Here is a 17,575-nt window from a genome sequence, read left to right as displayed (position 1 = left end):
ATACACAGTGAGCCATAGAGCCGAAACCTGCAACCAAAACCTCAGTATAAGCAAACAGGGATAATATAAAGCTAATACTTTACTAATGTATTTCCACCACTCTCTCTCCATCTCTGTCTCTCTCTATTGGTGAATTGACAGATTAAGGGATGTGGTTGGGTTGGGTCGTCACTCAGGTTCTGTAGTGTTCCAGAGCAACATGAAAAGCTGCTTTTCAACCGCACTCACAGGAGCTCAGCATTGTTCCCATCTGAATCATATTCTCTATGTGCTCCGGCCTGTTTGGCCCAGCTCCACTTCTTATTGTTGTCTTTTAGCTGTATGACGTGCAGCTTAAAGCACTCAAAGTGAATAGAGCGCCTGTTCTACCTCCGGATCCTCCGACTCTACTGACTCACGTTAGTCGATCACTCTACATACCAAAACCATTCATTCTTCAGTGTCTGTTGATGAACACTGGAGAAGTGTTTCACTCACTTCCTTTTAAGAAAAGAAATCCAATCTCTGACCCCATTAGACTAGACCAATAGAGTGGAATTGTGGGTGTATTTTCAGGTACTTCTCTGCTGCTCATTGCTGGTGCTGGTACATTGATAAGATCTACGAATTAGGACTACTTTTAGCTGGATTAGCATTAAAATGTATTTATTTTATAAGGTTACAAATCCAGTAAATGTAAAGCGGTTCATTTAGTGCAGTAGTCCTGCATCACCTAAACATTCTGAAGATCAAACAAATATTAGGTATCTGCCAAAAGCTCCTAATTCCAGCTATGGAATTGTGAAATTGTGCTGGGGGTTGCTACAGTTTCGCTAAGTGGCTTCTATGTGGTTACTGTAGTGTTGCTAGGTGGTTGTTTCTGAGTTGTTTCATGGTTGCTGAGTTGATATAGCGTTGCTTAGGGGTTCATATGAAGGTAGTATAGAGTTGCTAAGTGGTTGCTAGGTGGTTGATGTGTTGCTACATGCTTGCTACAGTGTTGCTAAGGGGCTGCTAAGTGTTTTCCTGTAGTGTTGTTAGATGAGTGCCATGGTGTTGCTAGGTGGTTGCTATGGAGTTGCTGTTCTGTATCTATAGTGTTGCTGAGTGATTTGTAGATGGTTGCTATAGTGTTGCCAGGTGGTTGCTATTGAGGTGTTTCATGGTTGCTCAGTGGTTGATATAGTGCTGCTAGATGGTTGCTAGGCAGTTGCTATGGCACCCCATATGACTTGTTGGGTGTTAGTACTGCAAAAAACTTTTGCACCCCATTCATCCCTATAGGAAAAAGTTCTGTTATCTATCTGTTATGATGCAGGAACTACACATTTGATCAAAAGCTAAATAAAGCTACGATACAAGCCCAGATTTCACAACCAAACCGAAAGATCCAGAGTTTGAACACTATCTTCTTTATAAAGTTGTATTTATACATTTTATTTTTCCTTTTTAATACTGATAGCACTATTGAAACTTTGGGTTTTGACTGATATCAATCAAGATTCAATATTTCCTCTTTAGAAACTACGAAGTTTTAAAAAGGTAAAATTAAAATAAAATGCTTCACTTTAGTATCTAAAATAAGCTTTTATGCTCGAGCTACACAGCTCCAACACCTCATCACTTCTGCATTTTCTTTTTTTTCAATTTGCCCAGATACCAACACCTTGTCTAGTTTTCTCCAAAGTCAAGCTACCATATACTATATATTATATTAATAGCATAGCAACTGCCTAGCAACCACATAGCATCACCCTTACAACCACTAAGCAACATCATATCAATCACTGAGCAAACACTAAACAACTCAATTGCAACTATCTAGCCACCACAAAGCAAACACCATAGCAACCACCATAGCAAACACCATAGCAACCACCATAGCAACTACCTGGTAAAATATATTTTTTTCTTTGTATTGTCTGCAGTGATACTGAACCATCTCAGTTGATGACTCTCTGTTAACTGAAGCGAATCTTTCTGTTTGTGTCTTCTGGTCACTTGAGAACTGCCTGCCATCCATTGAGATGAAAAGTCTGACCACTGAATCTCTGACCGTGTCAGAGTAAACAAGTCGATCAGAAACGTCCCTGGTAATCCAGCAGCTGCAGACCGCCGTACCTCGTCATCGACTGAGAGACGTGACTCTCAGACTTACAGAAGCACAGCTATGTCTGGAATGTGTTTGTATTCTCAGTAATAGAGCCACGCACGCACGCACACACACACACACACACACAAAGACACATTATTAGTGCAGTGGTATTAATGCATTACTGAGCCGTGTGTGTTTAGCGGGGTGGATTTCTCAGTTTCTCTTCCCCTTCAGAGCTGGATGGAGAGAGTGCCGTCATTGTTACTGTAAATTACTGAAGTGTGATCAAAACCTCCTATTTGAAAGCTGTGTGGAAATGACACAACAGCAACACACACAAGGCAGTGAACACACACAGATACTCTCACTCTGTAGTGACTAGGGGCAGTGAGCGGTAGGCGGCGACCTCATCCAGGGTGACCAGGGACCAGGCGAATGTGATGACCCCTACAATACCCTCTTAAAAATAAGTGCTTTAAGGGATTCATAAAAGATTTTTTTTTTGTAATAGAGATGTGTGAGAGTGAGAGTTCATTATGTGAAATTTATAGCCAACCGTGTTCCTCTCTGATCATATTCAAAATAATCAGTCATAACACCATATATACAAAAATAAATAAGGTGTTCATAAGAATGTTTTTAAATGCAATTCTCAAAAACAATAAAAATAAATAAGTCTTTTATTATTTCTTAATATTTTCTTACAATGCTCTTTGTGGTTTGCTTATGTTGACCATTTGTAGCATAGTTTTATGCTGTATTTTACAACTTATCATAAACAATGAGACACATTAAAAAATGTTATTATTAAGTTAAAATGGAGAACCAACAGAATCAACCTAAACATTCAAACATTTCAATAAACAACACCTAAAAGTGACAGTGAATAAGGGATGTATGAAATGTTAAAACTACAGTACTTTAAGGACATGGAGCCTCATTCAACAATATCTTTTTTTTTCATAAATTTGTTCGTGAGAAAAATCTTCATAACAAAAACAAAAGGTCCTCATAAATTAAACAAATCCCAAATAAGAAAACACTGGTGAATGTCAGCATCTTTGTGAAAACTGTTTTCAGAGTTTGAGGAGCAGTTGGTGCATAAGGCACAATTCATAATCGTTAGACATTCATTTGAATTAGACGTTAATTAAACTGACCATTTCAGATGCTGACCTTATTACAGTCTAAGCCCAGCATGAGACAATTAATTAGAAATTAATTAGAAATCTTTTAAGAATACCAATTGTTCTTAAAAATGCCCACTTCTTCTTCAGAAAAATGTTTTGAAAAAAGAGAAAATTCTTAAAAGTTTCTGAAGAACTATTTATTGTAACTATTTTTTCTTAAAATTAAGGATAATTTCTTTATTTCAATGCAGAGCTTCTTGTGAAGATGTCTATAAATCTCCAAGATTGCTTGTAAAGTCCAAAATGTGACTTTTAACTGCAATTAAAACACCAAAAGATGCTGCTTAACTTAGAAGAAACCTGATAACACCTCTGGAATTCAAGCTAAATACTTTTAAAGAGTGTGTTAAACACTGACCTTATACATTGAGCAAAAAATGATTGCATACTTATCATAGACCTTCATGCCCTTGGTTTACCATACCCATTCTCATAGACCTCTCCTAATTCCAGCTCCATCTGTGAGAGCCAGAACCCAGTTCAGTAATCCACTCCAGGTTTTCTCTGCGGCCCTGTAGAGAGGCCCACGGTGCAGCTGGACTTTTGGAGGAAGTGCCTGCGCTGTGGACCTCAGCTCAGTGGGAGGGGACAAGAGAGTGGCAGAGTGAGTGTGTATGTGAGTACAGAGAGTGTGTGTGAATAGTGACATGCAGGACCAGTGCTGCTAGTGTATTCCACACACTGCAGAGGTGGGTGTGTGTGTGTGTGGCTGTGTGTGTGTGTGTGTCTCAGGGCAATGTACCGCCGGTCCCCCTGCCACAAAGGCAGGGTCCACTTTGACTTCAGTGAGGAGGTGGTCAAGAAACTTCATGCATCCACCCTCAGGTCAGATCTTGATTGCTCCATTACTTTCTCATTGTCCTTTTCTCTCTCTCTCATATGTCTCTCTGTCTCTTTGCCGGTCTGTCTCATTTACATGTTTATCTCTCACTCCCACACTGCCTCTCTTCCTTTTGGGCTCCCACAGCTTCACATCCTTTTCTGTCACTCTTTATTACTTTCTTTTTCAGCTCGGAAGCAACATCTGCTGCCTTCTGACTGTATGCATGCATGAGGCATCAACTTCTCACCTGCGTTTACCTCTCCTCTGTTTACCTGTCCTTTAATCCGTCTGCTCCACCCCCTTCCCCCTGCCTCTCTTTCTGTCTTGCACTCATGCTATTTTTGCCATGACCGTGCCCACAGTGTTAGGTTAGTGGTCAGACTGCAGAGAGTAAGTGCATTAAAGCTGAACAACAGTGGCAAGTTCTGAGCCAACATCTACAATCTGATCTATGATATAAACCATGGAAAAGCTCTTAGCCTGTACCCCTGTATGAATGTACAGTCACAGCTCTCATTCATTACTTTATTGTTGATCTCATACTCTAAACACTTTGCTAGTTTCACTTACTTACTTTCAGTGATGCCTGAACAGTGACAACAGTTTGGTAAAAGCCAGATTGCCTAGATTGTACAGTAGAGTGCTTCTGTCCCGGGCTAGGACACACAGCTCAGGGAGTTTGGTGTTCCAAACTTAGAATTAAAAACAGCGCATTCAAAACGGATTGGGTTTTGCCCCAATTGGCAGGCAAGTTTGTTTATAAGCTACATAGCGCTGAGTCTTTGCAGATCCAGAATACTGTATCCTAGAGTCACACTGGATGTCCAGTAGAAGCCTCTGCAGATGTTGTTGTGTATACAGTCATCTTAGCTTGAAAGATCTATGTTTCATTTTTTATGCATTCTTCAGTCCATCTTTCTTTATTTAAATACAGGCCTGCTTGTGTTGTATTCCTGTTTCACAAATACACTTGTATTATAATTTATGTGTATGTGCAGTTGTAATTACAAAACATAGGAATACAGTAGAGCAGGTGTAAATCACCTCAGAAGGTGTAGGTGTAGTTGTAGTAATCCCAGAATTATTGGATAGAGCACCATCAGTCTATAGAACACAGTTCTGTTTTTTCACAGCTCAATGTTGGGGGGCAGGGGTGCCCTATGGGATGGGGTGGGGGTTAGTTCAGGACGATTCTCCAAAATGTATGAATTGAGTATTTTTGTGCAGAATTGTAAGAGTTGTCTGCCTCAGTGTAATGTATTTCCATGGGACTTTGGCAGCACCCTTGCTAGGGGAGCGTTATACCCCTCTAGCCCATAACTGTCATGGCGCAGATAGGTTCATGTTTATTCGCTCCAGAGGGTCTTATTCTATGGGCAGTATTTCTTTACAAGGACTAGATAAGCTGTGTGTGTGTGTGTGTGTGTGTGTGTGCATTTGCACATCTATGTCAGCAATGTGTGTACCTTAAAGTAGCTGGATGCATTCATTAGAAGGGGTGTCCACAAACATTTGGACATATATATATGAACTGCAGCTATATTACATTACCTTAAATACAGTTGCATTGCAGTGGTTCTAGATGAATTGTAATGCATTATATTAATACGTATTTAAAATAGATTTGTATAATTTACATGTCTGGTTTGCATTCATGCTTTTGCCGTTGGGTATATAGAGACGTAAGCAAATACAACCTGTGACGTCATAATGGCAGATGTCCTTCACGCTTTTTTCTTCTATTTGTGTGCACGCATGCGTGCACGGCCATGTGTATTTGCACACTGTATCTGTAATGCATTTGCGTCTACGTGTGTATTTGTGTGCTTCCATGCGCATGTGTGCACTGCGTCCCCTGAGCGCACTCGTATATGAGTGAGTGGACCTCTGTGCTTATGCACAAGATGCTCTGCCGTTCAGTGGGTGTGTAAAGATCTCTTTTGGCTCGACATACCAGCAGAGATAATCTCTGCACCCTGGCAGATTTGTGTTAAAAAGGCAGCAGATCAAATGTTTGGCATGGGATTGGAGGGGATTCTCCTTGGCCTGTGCTGGAAAAGACCTGTGGCTGGCTGTTCAGCTGCTATATGTGGATACTCACCCCATCATTTCTGTGTTGATTTCACATACTTAATCAACCTTCATGAGCGTGACTGTTTGTTGATTTTGCTGTGGGCCATGTGTAGTGGCACACTTAAGAAATATACTTCCTAGTACAGCCGTTTATTTATGTGTTAACACGTGTTAACATGTGTTAGCCCTGTATACACTCCACAGTGTTAACACTTAATATACACTCTAGACTTTAGAAATAAAAAGGCCCCATATGGTACTGAAATAGGCTACTCATAAAAATAGTGGAACTGTTTTTGCTGCTATATAGATGTAAAAGGTTGTGTAAAGAACCGTATGCAATATGTTCATTACAGAGAAAAACCATTTATCCAGGCAAAGAACGATTAAAGCATGCAAATAGTTCTTTGCATTGTCATAGTTCTTTATAGAACTACTGCTTTCACTGAAAAACCTATGAACACCCTTGTATGTACATCAGTTTGCCCTCATAAATACCCTAAATGCGCTAACACTGTAACATAGTATACACTCAACAGATTGTACACTCAACTGCAGACAGTTATTGAGTTTAAAGGCCGCAGTCACATTCCCTCATCTGAGGGTGGCAATTTAGGTCTTCTTCCAGAACTTTTCAAAGTGTCAATATCTCCCTATAAACTGTACCTAGTAAACTGAGGAATCTGCAGTTTAGACATGGCTGACATTTCTGAGTCCTATGTATAAATCTTTGATCATCCTTCTCAGATGTGCACTGAGCATCTTGGACTTAACCACTGTACTATGTGTTGGTCAAACCAATGAGTGCTGTCCAACAGAGCTATTTTTATGTGAGCAGAGAGAAGCTACCAGCTGTAGTCAATCATGATCACTAACAGGAAGTTAAGAGGCATTGGCAGGTTAAATTACATTTTGAAACTTTCAGCATCACTCAATTAATAATCTAAGTGGAGGTGTGTATATTTCTGACCCCACATGTCAGCATGTCAAGAACTAAAAGAAATCATTACAAGTCCAATATTGCCAGAACATTCACGAGGTGCTTTCTCTAATTTCCCAAGTCACAACCTCAAAATATGTTGGGCAGACTGGTGTCGTTTCAGGCAGTTATGAGGACTAAAATATGTCATGGAAAAAAGCATGCAAGTAACGAGACTGTGCTGTAATTTACGCACTCATTTGCCCTGGGCTGTAATTTTATACTATTTAAAGCAGGGTTCACAGCACTGCTTATTCTCATACTCTCTCTGTCTTTCTCTCCCTCTATCTCTCTCTCTCTCTCTCTCCCCCGCTCGGGGAGTGCTCAACGCCAGCTCCTGGAGGTGTAGCAATCCTTCTCTCAGGCCAAAAGTTGGCCCTTCTTCCCCAAAGTCATGTGACCAAAGTCAAACCTGCACTCATGTCATGAGATCGTTTTGAAAAGTTCTCAAAATGTCAGCTTGTTCTGTACTGGTTCTTTATTTTTTCAACTGGATGTTTAATAAGTAGGGATTGATTTTGTTTAACACTGATTATTTTTAGTTCTGTTTTTAGCTCTGTTAGGGTCTGCTTCAGATCCCTTGTGGCTCTCGCAGCTAACAAACCATCATTCAAGACACTTAACCTAAGTGACTGTTGGAATATTCAAAACCTAAAATACATAGCATGCAAATAACTTTGGATTATTACTGTTCATAGTGTGAGGTTTTGTGCCTGCTTATCACTGCATTCAAATTATTCAGAGGTTATATAAACACACTTACTGCCAATAGTTACAATACTTACAAATAAAGGAACCCCAGTATTTACAGGTACCATCGAATGCCTCGTTTAATTATGCCTTCATTAAAGTAAATCATTCGAGCTCCTGGTGGAGCTGAAGAAATCCGTACAGTGGCTGGATTTCACAAAGTCAGCAACCGAACCTACTACCTTCCAACCTGCAAAACAATAACTTTACTGGGCCACACAATAACACACACTTACTGCTGAAAGAACAATACCAATCATTTAAAAACAGTTAGTTAGGATTTTTGCACAGTGCTATACTAATATACTACTGCTGTAGTAATGTTTGATCACACGCATTTCTGAGTTTGTATGTTGGTTGGAATTTGTGTTGTTTTGTGGGTTGCGTTCCTCTATTTACAGTACTTGACATCCAGTTGACTGGTTACTCTTTAGGCGTGGGAGAAGTCGACACAATTCCAGGACAATTCCAAAGAACCTGAATCAACATTGCGGCCTGATTGTATTTCCACTGCCCTGGACAGGAAAGTAATAATTACTAACTGGGCACTCAATGGATGTTAGTGTAAGAGAGGAATTGTATTGTACTGGATTAGGTTGCAGGCAAAGTCTCGTGCTCAATTACTAGAAAGCTATTTACTGAAGAGAGATTCCTTCTTTGTGTTCTTGCACACAGTGCCACTCCAGCAGTGTTGCTTCCCATTGGACAGAATAGCGGAGGTCAGGCCTGATGGTTGCACCTTGTGTCTTGATCCTAAATGAGTGTGTGCTAAAAAGGCCAGTGGGTCACAAACAAGTGCTCATGGACCCCAGGATGGTCCAGATTATTAGTGTTTTGAACAAGCTTTTAAAATCTGTATTAGTTTGTTAGATTAAAATAATAATAATAAAAAAAATTATTGTGAAATGGTGTGACATTACATAACATGCTTCCTTTTCCTCTCAGATATAAAAGGTAAAAAACAGTGCGAGTCAGTGACAGAAGTGACAGTGAAATACCTCTGTTACATCCGTGATTATTCCCTTTTACATCACTGGTTATAGAGGCTGACTACATGCAGCATTAACTTTTATCCCCGGTGATCCGATCACAATCCAGTGAAGGCGCAGAAGTTTGCACCTGCCCATTGGACTAGAACATTTTAATTCCACTGCATGGTCAGGTGATCCCATCTGTAGCTAAACGTTTGCTTCTGCATTGAAGTGTGACTATGTTGCATTTGCTTAATCTTAATTGCAGTCAGCATTCATTTAATTGGAGAATAATAAATATAATAATACATATATAAATATATAAATAAATCAAAGACAAACATTTTATTGTCTGTCCTACATTACTACTTATAAATGAATCACTCTTTAGCTTTGCTTCTAATGTTTTAATAGTGCAATGGAGGGTGACATGCTACCAACTTTGATTAGTCACTTGATAAAAGGTTTACAGAAGTGCAAAGCTGCAGTCTACTTTAAAATGCAGAAGAGTGCTGTTTGGCTATCCAGGTCATAAGCACAAATAAGAGATATTAGATTATAACTAACCCTTCAGCTGATTTGTGAATTGAATTATTAATTTGTCCACTGAGGTATGGCATTTCCAGAGAAATGTTATTACAGAGAAGAACACTGTCCAATAAAAACATGTATCTCCAAATGGTGACTTTACATGAGAAGGCAAATATGTTCTTAACTCTGAATGGAAGTCAATGTAAAATAAGAGTTTATTCCAAGTAATTTCTATCATTTTGTATTGTTTCTATTCATTATTTACACAGTGTACAGAGCAGCTACAGGGTTCAAACCATTGAGAAAACTAAAAACTGACAAAAATGGAGATTTAGAGCCTAAAAGACAATAGATATCACAGTATTAAATTTGTAGATGCAAAGCACAGACCAAGCATGGGCTTGGCTTCCAAGTCATTTCCCTATTCACTCAATTACTCATGTTTAGCAGGTGAGGATTTTCCACAAGGGGGTGCTACTAATACTCAAATATGGGGTGCTTTACATCAGTGGCACTGTGAGTTCTTGGTTTTAGATTTGATATGGTGGAACATCAGAAACATCAGAAACAATTATGTTTTATTTTATAATATAATGATTATTATTTTATTTTTTAGTTCGACATTTGCAAAAATCGATTTAAGTTAACCGAAGTTATCGGGATCGGTGAAGGTTAAGACTAGTGAAAACTAAAGTATTGTCTGAGTTACTTCAAACATGAATACCCAAAGAACGGTATTAAGAGTTAACATAGCAATATGCTCCAATCTGGACCTTGCGGGAGGTGGGTCCACTGGGAGCTCAATCACAATAAGTGGGCTGCCTGGCTACTGAACACTCGCCTGGTGACACTACCCTCATGTATGTACTGTCATGGAGGTGGTTTTGGTCTGCTCTTCTTTTCTCTTTTAGTTGTTCACAAACTGTTATAATAAGCCCAAACCTCTACATTTTGTATGATAACTGCAGTTGTAGGCACAGTATATTCAGAAATGCAATATTGACAACATATCATCAAATTGCCCACCCCTCATGTCCAAACCAGCAGGCCAGAACCCTGAGCACTCATCACTGTCATGGGAACTTGATGAATCAGATAAAGCTGAGGTCAGGGGGATGTCATTTCCTGATAGCATTCTCGGGCTTGAACTCTCCCGGGGGTGTAGAGTAACCCAGAGAACGGGATGTCTCGTGAGATTTTGGCCTGTTGTAGTGTTGAGGCAACACTGTTTCATCAGGTCACAACCAGGTCACACTCGCTTAAATCCTACTGCTGCTGGTCTTTACCTTTTTGCCCACATGGGCCAGTCAGTGGATGTTTTTAAAGGTTTATCACAGCGTCTCATGGCCTTCTGACTTTTCAGATTGATAGTTACATGACTGAAAATCATTAGCAAGTTTCCTCCTCTGCAACATAATCTGATCACTCCATAAATCTCATATTCTAATCCATCAAGCAGGAGATTTGGCGGAGCTTGTGTATCAGCCACGCTGTCAGATAGATAATCCTCTCTTTTCAGTTAGAGTCAGTGTCAGTGAGGCGCTCTTACGTAGATGCTGTCCTGTATTTGTGCATGTGGGTCCTGTGCCCTGCATTTGAACATTATGCCATATGGTACAGTAACAGTCAAATGTTTGAATACTCAAAAAGGGGTTTTCCTAGTTTGTCATGATACCCGATTTTGGTTTTGGTACCTATATGGTACGCTTTTTTGCATGTGCTTTTAGTGATTTAAAGCCCAATACTGCCATGCAAAAATAAAACAAGAATGGTATTTTCTAGTAAGAATATAATTTATTTATTTATATTTGTATGTGGTCTGCTTGTTGGCATATTTTACCAAACAATACTTCATTATTTTACAATAATATTTAAATATATTTTAAACATATATTTGGTAATATTTTATTAAATACATTTAAAGGTGCGCGTATTTGTCACTGTACAGCGAAATGTGTCCTTCACATTTAACCCATCTGTGGTCGTGAACACACACACACTAGTGAACTAGGGGCAGTGAGTACACACACACCCAGAGCGTTGGGCAGCCAACTTCAGCGCCCAGGGAGCAGAGAGGGTAAAGGGTCTTGCTCAAGGGCCCAACAGTGGCAGCTTGCCGAGCCCGGGTATCAAACCCACAACCTTGTTATCAATAGCCCAGTGGTCAAACCGCTGAGCCACCACTGCCCAATTAAAATATGTTTGGTTTAGTTCTCCAAAGGTTGCTGTAGTTGGTGTATAACTAATTAATTCTGAAATACATTTGAATACATAAGATATATGTACTGTACATTTGTGAATTGATGAATACAACTGTTTCAAATTCAACCCAAAACTCCTCAAATGCTGGTGTTAGCTTATTTAAGCAAGTATTGGAATGTTTTGCCAGATTCAATCTTATACAATTTTACTAGGTTCTGCTTCTATTTTCTATTTTCATCTAACACTATAACTACATTTCAACATATACAACTTCATAACGCATATCTATCTAAAACTGAAACACTATGAAATAACACAATATCAAAACCTGTGTTCTTCAAAATAGCTCCCCTTTGCCTCAATGTAGTTTTGTACACTTTTGGCCTTCTCTCAAGCAGCTTCCTGAGGAGCCTCCTGAAAAGTTCTTCCAGCAGTCTTGAATAATTTACTCATACATTGTTCCTGAAGGAAACTGCTTGTTGGGGACATTGCAAATTATTTTTAAGTGTCAAATATTTTGTAAAATATACATACATACATTTCATCAATTCATACAGTTTGGACAATGCCATCAGCATATGATAATGAGATAAGAGATTGTAAGGGGGTGGCTTTAACATGACCTAGGCAGCTAGGCCTCCCTCTGATAAGTGGAGCTAGGACTGAGAGATACACTATATGGACAAAAGTATTAGGGCACCTATTCATCCATTGATTCTTCTGAAATCAAATGTATTAAAAAGAGTTTGTCCTGCTTTTTGTGGAGTAACTGTCCTTACTGCCCAGGAAAGGCTTTCTGCTACTTTCTATTTTTGAGGATTGCTGTGAGAATTTGATTGCATTCAGGGACAAGAGCATTTGTGAGGTCAGGATGTTAGATGACCACTACCTCACCTCATCCACAATTCCTCAACTCACCGTAAAATTATTGGATGATTCAAGCCCATGCCTGGCATTAGGTATGATGCCAATAGGTTCACGTTTATCTGCTCATGTTTATCATGTTAGTCCTATTCTATTGGCAGAACATCTCTACAGAGACTAGACAAGCTGTGTATGCATTTGCTCATGGGTGCAGATAAAAGTAGTTAAATGCATTCATTAGAAGGGGTGTCCACAAACATTTGGACATGGTGGCGATGGGTTAGGAAAACACCATAGAGACTAAAGGTAAAGATAGAAAATTCTTCATATTAGGTATCAGGTAAATGGAGGTCATGGGTACCTGCAGTTCTTACTTGCTTCATGTGGTCATGGAACGTGCCTTAGATAGGTTCTGTGGAGCTGACTGTAAACTTGAGCCTGTCATGTCATTTACAGTGTAATGTGAGCATCTCATTTACTATAGTAGAGTCCCGTTACACCCAGCTTCCGTCTTACAGCTCATGCTCAGAGACCGGTCGTGTGGCACAATATTGCTGTTGGTTGCTACCGGGAAGGAGGGATGACAATAGTGGGATGTTGCTGAGTCTTTGTGAGATTGTTAATAAGCAGCGTGATGTTCGCAGAGACAAAGCCCCTGCCAGACTCTGAGCTCTACTCTGACGCGATCTCCTGTCTACTGGTCACAAGGTCAGTCATGAGACACCATTTCAGGAGATACCATTATCACAAACCTCAGTGAGTGTATGCGTGTTTAGAGGCTTTCCAGTGTGTGGATGTTGAGAACAGTGGAAGAGGTCACTGGTTGTGTGGATAAGTATCTGTTGGGGTGGTGTAGATAAGGTTGTGTGTGGGTTATCCAGGGCAAAAAACATTGACTTTAATCTTATGTATTTGGGATGGTGTCTAATGCGCAGAATGTACAACAAATGCTGTTTTATTATTTCATTGAATTCGATTTTCATTCAAATTTCCATTACTTTTTGCCTACACTGGAGAAATATCAGCGTTTTGTACTTCAGTTTACACTAGTATTTAAATTACAAACTTTTAAATAATAATGATGATGAAAACCTACAGCACGTAAACTTTGTAAAACTTCCAAAATATAGGTCTACCATTCAAAACATCCTGTTTTCATTTCATTGTTTTTGTGATGTCATTTCCATTCATCTTAAATGCACTATAACAAAAGCTGCCTGTTTGTGGCCAGCTGAAGCTGGGTTGGTGTCATGACCATATTAGGAGACTCTGGGTCTATGGTAGATTTCTGTGTCATGAAATGGATTTTTGAATGCTCCAAGCTCCAAGCTCCTCACAGACAGGAGCAGGGCAGTATACGTTTGGACACCTGCAGTGCCACTTGTAACGCCCCTCCTTGGAAATGAGTAGGCAACTGAATTTTGCTATATGAAAGTAAATGCTGCTACACATTAAACTGACATAATACAACTGGCAACAAGGGTTGGGCAGTATCCACTTTTTTATACTGTATAACCGTCATCCAGTTCGCTCACAGGGTGAAGAACTAAATGACTCTGTTTATGCGGCTGCTGTTGGAAGCTGAAATGAAAGTTTCTTTCCATGATTTTGGATCTGTAGCCCACTCTCTAAGCCAGCCTATGCTGAGCCATCATGTCTATGTCTAGCTGTATTTAGATAAGTTAGCCAGCACACTAAACACCACACGTTTAGAGAATGAAGTGCAGGTTCGAGGGCATCATCTTAGGATTGTTTTTAACTGTTTTCAGGCACATTTTCTATCCAGGTTTGCTTGCAAGTAGGGCTATGTATTGGCAAGAACCTGGTAATATGATCATGATACAGGGGTTACGATTCAGTAGATTGAGATATATTAAGACCATTTTTTTAGAATAGCTGTCAAAACTTTAATACACTGGAGTGAAAAGTCTTAATGCCTGACAACAGGCATATCAATATTTTTTAGTCTTACTAGTAATCTCAACAGATTTCCCTTAAAACAGCAGCAGTTTACCTGAGGTTGTTTGTTTATTTCTGTCATAAAGAAATCCAGCTTAGACTCAAAGTCTAAGGCATGACCCTGAATAATAACTACGGAATAATAACACAAAATCAGGCCCAGTACAAGTAAAGTACAAGTAAAGTCTTGGATATGTCCCCTTTACGCAAGTACTATGTATCAATAGCTGATGATAACTGATAAAAGTTAAATTATGTCACTGTATGAACTGAAGTGTGGACCTACAAACTGTTTGAAGGGGTTAAATAGAAAAGCAAACCTGTAACCCACTCATAGACCATATCTCTTGTCTTTACACAGCTGTTTCTTCCTCTGTGGTTTACACTACTGCTGCTGTTTGCGTGTTCTGGGAGTCCCTTCTGAGCTCAAGTGCGGCAACATGGCCAAAGGCCATGGCAGGAGGCCACCAAATCTGTGCACTGTGGAAACAGAAACTCCTCCACTATCTGCTCCCAGCCACCTGTGAAATAGCACACACACACAAACACTGTGCAGCTTAATGGCGGGGGTGCTTTAAGCACTGTTTGGGTAATGCTGTGTGTGATGCGCTTCCACGGGTCATGTCTCGTTTGAAGTGGACCGAGCCAATCTTCACTGGACTTCCTGAGGGTGGAAGGATGCGTTCTGCTTCCTCCTTCAGTGCTGGGAATATCTGAGACTTTCCACAGCTTCCCCGTCTTAGGGGGCTGCTTGCTTAAACTTGTGCAAACATATCTCTCTCTCTCTCTCTCTCTCTCTCTCTCTCTCTCTCTCTGTCTCTCTCTCTCTATTTTGCTCTCTTAAAATACTAGTTTTATTGTGATCTGTTTCAGAGCATCCTTTAACCCCTTAACAAACTGTAAGAAAAACTTACTGCACACCTAGGTGTATTATTCAGCAGCTACAGGGACTTCTGTAGAAACTGGTGAGGCTATTCTCTGGTAATAGAAGTTTGTAATAACACTTTCAGTTGGGGGGTTGGGGAGGAGGTAGTGTGGTGATCATCCTACATCTTGACCTCATTACCGCTCTTGTCACTTAATCAGATCCTTACAGCAATGCTCCAAAATCTAGTAGAAAGCCTTCTTCCCTGGACAGTAGAGACAGTTACTCCAACAAAAGCAGGATAAACTATTTTTAATGCATTTGATTTCAAAAGAAAATGACCACAGGAATAAATTCATATTGTGTATGTTGTTGGGGGTCGACCAGTCTGTGTTTGTCTGGGCCAGTATGGATACTGATTATCAGTAGACAAGAAGATTGATATATTGGGCAGATAGTCATTGATTAGATTGTAAAAGAATATGTTGGAACAATTTCACATACAAAACAAACATTAATGGTACATGATGTTTAATAAACCAAAGAGAACAGTACAAACAAAGCACAAAGCTACAGTGTACATTTGGGAATGGTGTGCAACATCCTAAAGTAAAGTAAAACTCCTTTCCCATTGGCTCCTGGCATCTTCTGTTTGCATATTGGGCATGCCCCCACCCCCTTCGCTTGCCATCAGTGAGTAGTCGTTCCTCCCAGGCTGTCGTAATTTTGTTGAATGTGAATTTATGTATTATATAATGGTTGGCTGTCTGCCCTCAGTGTTGAAGGATGTAAGACGCATGTCATCATTAATATTTGCTGCTGAGTGTGACTAAGCAAACAAAACAGTGTATTAAATGATAAAAAAGCATACAGTAATGTCTTATATATACAGTGAAATTCTGGCAACCACATTTTTACAGCGTACGTTTCGAGAATGTGGTGCTGCTTTTTTTATTTTGTTTAGAGGAATAAACAGTGGTTTCACCTGTATTTTACTGGTTTAAAATATTACAAAATTTACAGTTTACATGTTTTAGATGGGAGCCTTAAATAAATAAACCAGCGATGCTAATATGCACTTGACTTCTTACCTATATTAAAGATATTCCCTCATAACTTTATACACACAGCTGCTGTTCAGAATAGCTTTTTAAAGCAAATGAGTCTATATTTAGTGTTCTGTGGAAAGACAGAAAGTGTATATAAGTGGCTGAATTGGATTTGTAAATGCTGAAGTGGATATTAAGTGGATCCTCTTGTGCCGCTGCTACCTTGAGCCTTCGCTTTGTAAATGTTTGTAGTATCTGACAGCACAGCAGATACTACAGGGCTGCTTTTTTCTGTCTTCTCTTGCTGATGTTTGCTTGTGTTTGTGCTTGCAGTTTCGATGTGGAGAATGGACCGTCTGCAGGCTGCAGTCCGCTGGACCCTCAGGCCTCCCCCGGCTCCGGCCTGGTCCTGCACACCAACTTCCCAGGCCACAATCAGCGGAGAGAGTCCTTCCTCTACCGCTCCGACAGCGACTACGACCTGTCCCCCAAATCTATGTCCCGCAACTCCTCCATCGCCTCAGAGCTGTGAGTCCAAACTGTCCGTCACATGAAACTCTATGTAATGCAGTGCCGTATGTCACATGGAACAGTGGGCTCCAAAAGCCTAATGTTTTTCTACAGGCTTTTGCCTACATGCTTGACGTTGGGTTTTAAGGCTATAAAGAGTGAGGGATTCAGCAATTTAAGACCACTACTGAAAATATTTATTTTCTGCATTCCTTTCTTTATAAATTATATTATCCACATACACATATATTATCCAAATTTGTGTGAAAAGTAGAACCTTTGATATTTTACATTTTGTCTTGCATTTGCTTTATGGAAGCATGAATTTGAGCTTGGACTCTACAAGTGTGCGCATAAGAACTTCAAAAGTTCTTAAAATAAATTTTAAAAATGCTTAAATTTATATATTTACTTAGAAATAGTTCAGAATGTTGAATATTTCTTCATCTTTATTTCCATAGCTACCTGTTTGTTGATGATTTCCAGGTTTAAATGAAAAATAAAATCTTACATTTTTGCGGTTGTTGTGACTTTTAAACCCCACCATACATAGTAGATATTTTCTTATTCTTGGGGTAAAAGCCACATAGATACTTTATGTTGTTGTTGCCACCAGTGGAAGCATCAACATTTGGAAATTTGCCTCCCAATACACAGAAATCCTCTCTATGCAGAGTTAAGACGATGTTGCTGCTGAAAACTACTTGCTGAGTAAGGAATTAAAGAATTTATAGG

General features: G+C 39.6%; 1 protein-coding gene across 3 annotated transcripts in view; it reads left to right on the top strand.

The window, feature by feature from the left end:
• Positions 1-17,575, top strand: part of pde4ba (phosphodiesterase 4B, cAMP-specific a) — a 199,244-nt gene that overhangs the window by 123,187 nt on the left and 58,482 nt on the right. For all 3 annotated transcript variants that reach the window (XM_072684239.1, XM_072684240.1, XM_072684241.1), the window contains one exon: positions 16,664-16,858. In XM_072684239.1, the coding sequence (XP_072540340.1) occupies positions 16,664-16,858 (195 nt within the window). The remainder of the gene's footprint in view (positions 1-16,663; positions 16,859-17,575) is intronic.

The sequence above is a fragment of the Salminus brasiliensis genome, chromosome 7 (genome assembly GCF_030463535.1).
Source record: "Salminus brasiliensis chromosome 7, fSalBra1.hap2, whole genome shotgun sequence".
Lineage (NCBI taxonomy): Eukaryota > Metazoa > Chordata > Actinopteri > Characiformes > Bryconidae > Salminus > Salminus brasiliensis.
The sequence above is the reverse complement of the archived record's forward strand: the minus strand, read 5'-3'. Positions and strand labels throughout refer to the sequence as shown.